This window comes from Mytilus trossulus, chromosome 12 (assembly GCF_036588685.1).
Source record: "Mytilus trossulus isolate FHL-02 chromosome 12, PNRI_Mtr1.1.1.hap1, whole genome shotgun sequence".
NCBI lineage: Eukaryota > Metazoa > Mollusca > Bivalvia > Mytilida > Mytilidae > Mytilus > Mytilus trossulus.
Genome location: NC_086384.1, coordinates 7,153,098 through 7,163,872, shown reverse-complemented (window position 1 = coordinate 7,163,872; position 10,775 = coordinate 7,153,098). Strand labels below are relative to the sequence as shown.

The 10,775-nt window shown below is 31.6% G+C and overlaps 1 protein-coding gene across 1 annotated transcript in view; it reads right to left on the bottom strand.

The window, feature by feature from the left end:
* Window positions 1-375: 375 nt before the first annotated feature.
* Window positions 376-10,775, bottom strand: part of LOC134693760 (uncharacterized) — a 37,280-nt gene continuing 26,880 nt past the window's right edge. The window contains exons 15-22 of the mRNA XM_063554668.1: window positions 10,363-10,511; window positions 9,363-9,561; window positions 8,424-8,540; window positions 7,498-7,652; window positions 6,005-6,115; window positions 3,738-3,858; window positions 2,778-2,871; window positions 376-2,155 (exon numbers count right to left, since the gene is read on the bottom strand). Of these exons, the coding sequence (XP_063410738.1) occupies window positions 2,017-2,155; window positions 2,778-2,871; window positions 3,738-3,858; window positions 6,005-6,115; window positions 7,498-7,652; window positions 8,424-8,540; window positions 9,363-9,561; window positions 10,363-10,511 (1,085 nt within the window). The 3' untranslated portion in view covers window positions 376-2,016. The remainder of the gene's footprint in view (window positions 2,156-2,777; window positions 2,872-3,737; window positions 3,859-6,004; window positions 6,116-7,497; window positions 7,653-8,423; window positions 8,541-9,362; window positions 9,562-10,362; window positions 10,512-10,775) is intronic.

Below are 10,775 nucleotides of genomic sequence, written 5' to 3'. Positions count from 1 at the left end.
CAAGGTTTGTTGATTTCCACCTTCATAAAATCAAAAGGTTGTCTAACAACCATTGTTTTCAGAGATTGAAATTTTATTGATTGCAAATGATGTACAAGTTATTTTTAATTATACATTGTTCAATATACATGTATGATAACAGTTTTAGGTAACTTATTGTAATATGTCAATATCCATTGAGGTGTTGACCGATAATTCAACTAATTTAAAAACGCTCACAATAAATGTTTGATATTGAGAAACGTGGTTTTAATAAAAAGAGGAAAATTTTACTTGACTAATAAACTGCATTAGTTTATCATGATTTATAAAATATATATAACTATTTTTATTTATTTATTTCAATTTAAGCATTTGGAGGTAAACTTTAGTTCCCCCGTCTTTCTTTTTTTTTTTACTGTTGGCATCATCAATTTAATTTGTGATCTTCTGTCAATTCTTTGATTTTAAATAATGAAGCGCTGTACAATATTTTATATAACAGAAAAATAAAACTAGAGGCTCTCAAGAGTCTGTGTCTCTCACCTGTATCTACCGTATTTTTGTAAAATAAGGATAAAATCATAATAAATAGTAATAATAATTGCGGTCACGTTTGGTTAAATTTAGCCTAGTAGTTGAATTAAAAGCAGGTTATCCTAATTTAGTTTTACACTAATTACTTAAGACCCTTTATCATTATCTATATTAGTTTTTAAGTTGTATCCACTTGGAGTTGAGTTTTCTTTTACAATTTCCCTTAGACTCCTAAAGTAAACCCCTATGTCTTATCTTTATTTTTAATGATACATGTGATAATTAAGATAATAAAAACAAAACTGCAAAATTTCTTTTATCGAATTCAGAGGTAACAACACAACAACAGGTTGTCTGATTCGTCTGAAAGTTTAAGTAAGGGCAGATAGATCTAAAGGTGTCATACCACCAATTAAAAGTCCCTATCTGTTCAACCAAATTTTACAATTTTCACAGCTTTCTAAATATTTTACCTTAAGTTTAACTTCATAGAAACCAGGTATATCCTGAATCCTACATGTATCAGCTATCTACATGCCAATTTTCAACAGGTGTTTAAAATCATATAAAAAAAGAAAAGGTGTTCCGAATAGAGGTACCACTAAAAATAACCCCTGGTTTTCTGGAAATCTTAAATTAGTATACTATGGAGTGCATTTATCCTCAATTTTGAATGCAAACTCATAAACAAGTAAATTTTAGCTCAAAATGGTCTTAATATATTTCTCTTTCATCAAAAGTTTCATTTCTGCCAATTTGTTGGTTAGTTTAAGTAAAAAATGACATCAAATGCACTATTTTTTGTCCGAGTAGGCCTACTGTCACATACGTTCTAAATTTGAGGAAGTAATTGGTGGTATGACACCTAAACCTGATGAACAATCATGTTTCTGAACTTTAGATTTGCTCTAATTTCATTAGTTTCAGAGATACAAGTTAAAAACTGCATGTTACCTCTATGTTCTATTTTTGTCCATGGCAGCCATGTTGGTTGGCAGGCTAAGTTATAGGACATATTTTAAAAATAGATACCCAAGTGGTGGTTATGGTCAGGTTTGGTTAAATTTGGCCTAGTAGTTTAAGAGTTGGAGATTTTTGTACAAGTTAATGGACGGTGGACGACGGACGACGAAAGCCAAGTGATGAGAAAAGCTCATTTGACCTAGTTGGCCAGGTGAGCTAAAAAGAATTAAAATAGCAATAAAAGTATACGCAAACAATACAATTTTCCAAGCTATATCAAAGCTTTCTTGAAATATTTCTTTCAATATTATAATAGTTAGCTGTTCTCAGCTTCAAACGATTTTTTGATAAATCATTTGAACATGATGGATGCAGTGCTACACTACTGCTATCAAATATACGATTTATTTCTATCATAATGAAAAAAGAACCTTAAAGTATATATTAAAACAATTGCAATTGTTCAAGCTGTGTCAAATCTTTTGAAATTTACATAGAAATGGCAGTTTTTTAGCACATCAAATTTCAGATTGACAATTATAGATCGTTTGTTCTGTAGTAATAATCATCCCCAGGAGCCTCGGTAAACATGGTATTCATTTGTTCCTTCAGTTGTTCAAAACCTGATCGTTTCCGAGGATCATAGTGCCAACATTTCAGCATTACTTCATAGAATCTATAAAAAAAATAAATCTCATGAGTACTAATATTTAAATTTGCGTTAACTGTGGGTGAAATAAGGCTTATTCTGTTATACTTCTTATATCATTTGTTTATCTACAAAGACTTGAACTGGATTGGTCATTTAGCATTTTATCCCTTGGTTTAAACTATGAAAGACAAAAATGTTGCCGAAAATATTTTCGCAAACTTCCTTGCAATGTGATGGATTCATGCGCGAATCAGATGCATCGGATCAAGGGGTTCAAGCAAATTGAGATATAAAAAAACCAAATACAAAGTAACTGTTATTTCTATAATAATGATTAATAAAAAGAAATAATGCATTAGAGCTTGGAAAATGTATGTATTTACAACAAAATAAAATTTTGCGAAATTTCATGAATGAGCTACATTGTACATGTAGTAAATGGATTTAAGAATTATTTTTTAATTTTTACAGCAAGTATATTTTTTCTACACGTTATTACTCTTTAAACGTGGTAACTGACTCACACACTTTACATAATGTCCTTCTTCTTTCAGTTTGTGAGCAGTTTACACATCAATGACTTATTGAACAAATTATTCTCAACTGTTTTAAAAAGTTATGATTAGATACGAATATTTATACATACGCATCATCACAAAGTTCTGGTTTCGCCATCTTATAGCCTTTTTTTATTCTACCAGGGACTTCTCTGCTTTGCAATCTGGGGTACGGTGTTTCACCTGATTATTGATAAAAAAATAATTATTCTTATTATATTTCAATGTTTTATTTGTTTCCAATTTTAGGCATTCACATACTTCTGTTCTTATCTTTTATCACATTTTGTTTTCGAGTGACGGGAAAATTATTCTGACTTTCAGTCAAATCGTTTAATTTTACATTCTTCTTAGATTCATTGATATGTCACAAACTTAATGTTTAAAGTTTATATGGCAATAAATATTTGAATTTGAATTTGAATTTGATAAATCGTTCTCGTCCTGAATATGCGTACACTATATACATGTATGCTTCTTTCTCTATATTTATATCATATGTTACCAGTGGTAGTTTAAAGGCAGTGGCTATTCGTCCGGCTAGCCGGACAAATAGTCAAAAATGTCTATTCATCCGACAAGCCGGACTAAAAGCATTTTTACGGGTTCCACATTTTAGTCCGATAGGTCAACTTTACAGAGAAGACGTTTTTGGTATATAATAATTGTGAAATCGTTCTTGTCCTTAACATGTATTCAATGTTCGCAATACGATTGAAATTTAAAACAACAACTTTAAATTATCATCTAAAGATACATTTATCCAAATACTATACCAACAAATGACGTGGTATACCAATTTTCGAAAAGTATATATCACGCCCGGAACCACTAAATAATAGATTGAAAATGATACTTTTCAAAACTCGACACTCTGTATCATTTTTGGTTTTATTGTTTTTTTCCGTTATTTTTTTTAATTGAGTCACCCGAGGCAAGCCGATTGTACTGGTAACTTATTTTGACTGCTTAAATAGTTATTGATTGTTTACATGTATGTTTTTGAATACCTTGACAAAGTAGGACTTATCATTATTTTATTATTCTACCTAGTGAGAATATTTCCCACATGACAATCCCGAAAGACCAAACGTCGCTCAGCTCATTGGCATTTTGTGTTGACTTCATACATTCTGGAGCCACCCACTTGATAGGAATTCGTTCATTCCCCTAAAAAAATAGTATCAAAGTAACAAATTGGCACACTAGCTGCTACGATGCAACACTGAGAAATAAACGTACATACAAAAAGTAAAAACATGAATATTACAAGTTGCACACTATTATACCAGGTATACTGAATTGTGCCATGGACTCATATTTAACATACACAGTAAATGAAATTAAATACTTTTCTATGACGTCTTTGGTAGTCAATATGTCTAGATAGGGCGCATTTCATTTGCGCCAATTTTTAAAAAAATCAAACCTTTCATTTGCGCCACAAGGTTATATATCATTTGCGCCAAAAAACACCTTCATTTGCGCCATTTTACAGGTATGACAGGTAATATAACGGAAAAGTGAAAGATTATTTACGATTTATTTTGTTTTTTGTTTGTACATAACTCCCCCTGGATAAATGTGTGAGTTCATACTCATTTCTAATACAAAACTGAGAGTCACTAATAATATAAGGTTATAAGTATATATATAGTGTTCACATGACCAGTCCAGTGTGAGGTGTCAAGATGGACATAGTCAAATCTGAGACAAACAGAGGAAATAATACTGTGATATTTGATGACCCATATAGGTTATCAAATGTTTTAAAAAATGGAGACACATCCTTCAGGTGTACCAAAAAAACATGTAAAGCCAGGATTACGACTGATACGGACAGCAACACAATTTTTAGCATTATTTGTATGATTTTATCGAGGTTTGAGTATAACTTGTATGATTGTGTCGAGGTTTTAGCATAATTTGTATGATTTTATGATAACTGATTTCTGAGGAATATGTTTAAAACTTTCTTTATTATTAAAAGACTTTTTGAAAAATTTAATGTTTTATACTATTATTACCTTATCTACATGTATTTACCTGCAATATTGGTGCAAATGAAAGATTTAGTTTTTGGCGCAAATGAAATATGGTTTGTGACGCAAATGAAAGATTTTTTTTGGCGCAAATGAAATGCCAATTGGCGCAAAAACAAAGCACCAATAAGTCAGCCCAACTAATCAGCAGTACTCTTAGATTTTGAGACCACCGGTTAATTGCGTTCAAGTTGGATTTGCTTTTGATGTACGGTTTTGATTGTGTGATGGAGTTTTGAAATACTCGACATGTCTTATTAACTTTTATACCAATTGTCAGCTCAAAATTTTCTATCTTAACGAAATAATTAAGTTGCATGAATTTCATGAAGTGCAAGGTCTGTCAGTCTGTAAATGGTACTTTTTTTGTAATTCACCAGAACGGCAAACGAAAACAGATGTACACTAAGGCGTGTTCATGCCACAACAACTTGACCTTCAGCAGGAAAGCTCAAGGCCAATACATTTGCAAGTCAATCAATGAAAAAAAAAACATTATAAGGTGTGTGCATACGCAGCGCTTTCCTGGATTTACCTTCATCAGGTGAGCTCACACCCATACATGAAAAGTGAAGAATGTATAAATACGCGTAAACGTTAAGAGTTATATAAATAGAACGAACATTCAAATAATACTAAGTCTAGTAGGTATAAGTTCCCGGATAAACTTCTTTTGATATAAATGGGGAGATTTTAAAAAGAATAATATACAATTAATTTCTTTTGATGAGGTAAATAAGTAGTTTTATTTACTTTTAAAAAAAAATGATATTCACTGAGGTCATCGGCCGAAGTGAATATGTGTTTTTCAAAAGTCAATTAAACCACATATTTACCGAAACAAAAGACAGTAATTGTTTTATTCCATATTCAAATGTATGGAGTGGCAATTATTTACCAAAACAAATGGTACATCACACGTTTTACCAAAATTATGCACGTAAAAGCACGCGACGTTTTGCGCGGTTGAATATACTTTTTCGCAGGTGAATATACTTATTTTTTCAAAATCCCATTTATACAGAAAAAAACTACTAGAATTTTATCAATATGGAATAATGTGAATTATATTACCCCTGAATCACTGCCGTCTAAGATGAAAATACACAGGGAGATTAACAGCGAACCAGCAGTGTGATATTGACTCACTGTTAATAAACCAAAATAACACTTAAACATATGTAACGTATTAAAACAGAATTGAAGTTAGACGTCAATGTGACAGCAACCATTCGAAACACCATTGAGCGATATATTTTCATGTGAACACTTACAGGGTTGTCCTCTCCTTCGTCATAACTTGGATCTGGGCCAAATCCTGTGATCTTTGGTTCTAGTATGCTATTCAGTAATATGTTTCTTGCAGCCAAACGTCTGTGAACAACCTAAGAGAAGAAAAAAGATAGAGAAAATTCAAGAGAGAGCACTAAGGTTTATCTACGAAGACCATTCAGCAAGTTATGAAGATCTACTCTGCAAATCAAAATTACCATCTTTAAAAGTAAGAAGAATGCGATCTTTGGCAATTGAAGTTTTCAAAATTATAAATAAAGATTGTCCTGTGTATCTCATTGATTTGATTCACTTAAAGGAAAAAACTTACTCTTTCAGATACCAGAATACAGCAGATCTACCACATGTAAGAACAACTGCATATGGCCTACAATCCTTCAGGTATGCGGGTGCTAGGCTTTGGAATGAGCTGCCAGATGAGCTTCGTAAGCAATCATCTTTAAATCAATTCAAGAACTTGATAAATTCTTGGTCTGGCAGCTCATGCCAATGCTTTGCCTGCAAAACCAGTTAATCTCTGCTTATTAATTTTTGTTTTGTTGCTTTAATTTCAGCATGGCAAATTTATTCTAATATCTTTACTATAGTGCTTCTGCTGCTTTTGTGCTAATTTTAGAAACTTAATGTGCTTTTATGCTTTTTATGTGCAAACCATTTCATTTGTTCTTTTGTGTTTTTATCTCATAATTGCATGTACCAGTATGTGTTAAACTTGTAAGATGCTTAAAGAACTTTTGTGCTGCATGTTTATATACTGATTGAACTCTTGCTTTATATGTTTAATGTTGTGTGCATGACTCGATATGTATGTTTTGTTTTATTTGTTGTTATGTCGGTTTTAAAAGCTCTTCAGAGCTTATGTTTGTAATTGCTTGCTTATACCGACTCTAAATAAAGCTTTATGTCTATGTCTTATGTCTAAGAATTATACCATTTTAAATGTAAAGATTATTGACTAAAAAGTGAATCATTTCATAATAAAGATCGAAGACAAGCAGCAACCTCAAACTGTATTTGTATATAGCTGTTTTCCGACTTTTAACTTATAATAGATTTGTAATGAACAGGGTTTGTTTTACATTTAAACTATTTTTTTTATTTTTTTTTATGTCTAAGAGAAATCAAATATCATGAATTATGTTCGATTAGACGGTTGTTCAAGATCCTTTCTGTGCAGTTTCATGTATCATTTTAACAAAAGGGTACGTGTTCATGTGTCCACGAAATCCTTCATAATAATTGTATTCCTGGACCATTCATTTATCATATATCTAGATTAATTATGTTATAGGAAGACATTATGAGAGGATAATATTATTATGTTGATTTTTTTCGATTACATCTTACACTTGTCTAATAACAAAAAAGAAGATGTGGCATGATTGCCAATGAGACAACTGTCTACAAAATACCAAAATAACACAGACATTAACAACCATATATAGGTCACCGTACGGCCTTTATTCACACTTACTTGCTTTGATGCTAAAAAGTCCATTCCTTGGCATATTCCAAATACCATTCTAAACAGTTTTTCTTCAATGTCATTGGAAATGTTTGACCTAATTGCTTCTAGAAATTGCTTTAGAACCCCCTTCGAACAATACTCAAGAATCATCATTGGTCCGCCTAGTGTGAAAAAAACCCTAGGCATTTGATACTCGTTGAAATATAAACAATTAAAAATATTTCTGTACTTACAAACACAGACTACATTCAATCTGAAGACAGTTCTAGTTCTTTGCATTATTGAAAAGAAACTGTATCTATGAATATTGTAATGGTTTTTCACTAATGTTTAAAAATTGAAGGGTCAAGTAGTACTGACAAGTAAAACTAGATTAATACGTTCAATCTCAATGTATCTTTGTAAAGTAATGACTGTTGTATTCAGTGATTGCCTTTGAATTGTGTATACCTTAGTGTTGTTGTCCGATGGGGTATATAGTTAACTGACAAATCTCTAATAGTGTCCCTAGATTTAGGCAAATTTGCATGGATTACATCGAATAGAGCTGGATATATGAAATGTATACTTGTCTTTACAGGACAGCTGTTCCTAACTTTAAATATCTTTTGATAAAAGTCACGTTGGTTCGCTACGCCTACTCGCCAAAAAGGTTCACATTGTGGCTCGTGGCTAAAATTTTACGATATCAATGTGTAGAAAACCCGATAATCTATACATTCTAACGCACTATCAGTGAACATCAAAATAACACATTTATTTTGTTATTACAGCAATTTTGTTTCTGATTGTATTATCCGTTTTTCTGTCCGTACACATGAGGTTAATTGATAAAATGCATTATAGTTTCTTTTATATAAGCTTAACATAGTATTTTTTTGGAGTTATTAGTAAGATAACTATTTCATCAAGTATGTCGATTATACACTTACGAACTTCATCCTCAACACTGCCAATGAAGTCCAATACATTTTTTTGACGACCAACTTTCTTAGTATAGAAATTTATTTTCGCTTTCATTTTCATAATGGCATCTTCGCTCTGGTCATCTGAATTAAAAGAGAAAAAGAACTCCGATCAACCTGTTTCGTTCAAATGACTGAAGTAGTTTATATACATTGAGCAGGTCGAGCCCTATACCAATATTTTAGATTATTAATCGCCTCCAAACATCGATAATGTATTAACAAACACATCTCAAAAACATTGCTCCTCGGTATTTATCGTCAACTTTCCATAGCAATTATTATGACACCCCACCCCACAAAAAAAATAATAATTGCTGATTGATAATTGTAAGCCTATCAATTTCATCGTTTTAATGGTAAAAACACAATCCTAAAAAATAATTCAAAGGCGATTGTTCGAACCGATTGTTTTGACAATACATACGTATGGCAAATAACACGACAACTGTTTTCAAAGAGAATTGGATGAAATATGTCAGTGTGGACATGTCTTAGTATGATACAATAAAAGAAGTATCTGTAGAATATTTTTATGATCAAACAATTGCAACATGCTATAATCATTTAATTAAACATATAACAGTGCTGGCCGATTTATGATACATATACCCCTAATATAAAGTATAGACAAAATGCATCATTTCAAGTAAAAAATATCATATTGATGACCACTGGACAGAAAATAACTTACGAATTTTATAATCCACATTGTCAAGTAAACTGTAACAAATTTAATATTGAAAAGATATTTATTTTTATGTTGTGCACTATTGAGTGTCTGAGTGTTTTTGTCTTTTTTAGCCATGGCAGTTTTCAGTTTATTTTCGACTTATGAAATCAAGTTTGACGAGTTTGAATGTTCCAGCAGTATCTCCCGCCCCTTTTTTATTCAAAATATCATACCTTTGAGTGTTTTAGCAACAACTTCATGACATTCGCTTTTATTGTAATACTTTGCCAGGAAAATCACAGCAAATCTTCCGCGAGCCAATTCAGATTCAAGTGATATATCTTTGCGCGATATTTTCATATTGTTTTCCTTCATCTCCATGCCACCGTAAAAGTAGATATCGTCGTCCTCCTTCGAAGCGATGGCCCGATTCTGGAAGAATATATATATTTAAATGTAAAGCAAGAGTATACATGTACTAGTGTGGTTACCAAATGCTTAGTATAACAGAAAAAGACAAAAACCACCAATGAACACAGGTTTTCGGGAGGAGAAAGCAGTTTTGACTCAACTAGTAACATCCCCGTTATGCATGGACTAAACAGATTGGAATTTTAAAGATTCTCATTGCGCTCGTGCTTGATATTTTCTTTTTATTTAGAACATGTGTATAGTAAATACACCGAAAAAGGAACATAGTTACAATTAAAAGTGGTCATTGTACATGTAAACAGCTAGCTATTCGCTTATAAAAAAAACTCGCGGTTCAGTGTTACTCATCATCAGATTTTTACTTGCACTAATTAAGAATCACGTCGGGTGCTTCTGTTGTAACAGGAACGGTTTACATTTTTGTAGCATCATATTTTTTCGCCGTATTTTGGTGGAAATCGTAAATAGTGATTGTGTTGTGTGTTGTAAAGTAGTAGTTTTATTTTTCTGTTTGTCATTTTCTTTTTGGTCATTTTTTGGATTGTCTTTCTTTGAATTAGTGCTTTCTTTCGTTGCATCGTTCATCTTTTAACAAAACAAGCCACATGGAATCAATGTACGGTAGTTTGCCATAGTATGGTGAAACTAGGTATTTACTATAAATTATATTTTACTGTGATGATATTATTAAAATGAATTAGTCTGTTAATAGATGTAAATGCATTTTAAAATGAAGGGTAAAAATTAACAATTTTTCAGTTGAGAATATTTTTATACAAACTATGAATAGAACGCGCTTACATTGAAAGAATTCGTTGTTGGTCGCACTCGAATTGTATTTCTAACTGTACGTATTCCGGCTGTAACACGTTGTTTGGCTGGTTGCAATCGTCCAGTCCTTCCAAGTAATACCAAGACAATAATAACAACTATTAGAAGTATAATAAAACCTGTGGAAGTAGAAATTTGCTATGTTTAAGTTAAGAATCAGTGTTATAAAATCAGTTAATCATTAAAACTAATTATCTATGACTAAAGATACGAGAAAATGCATTGATTCTAAATTAACTGAAACCCCTCTGAATTTATAAAAGTATGATCATTCATCGCAGTACAGTAGTAAATTACTCATATAGTGGGAAATGTTATAACAAAGATATACATGAATTGTGGTATAGGAGTTTGTACCACTTTAAACAATGCGCTCTATAAAA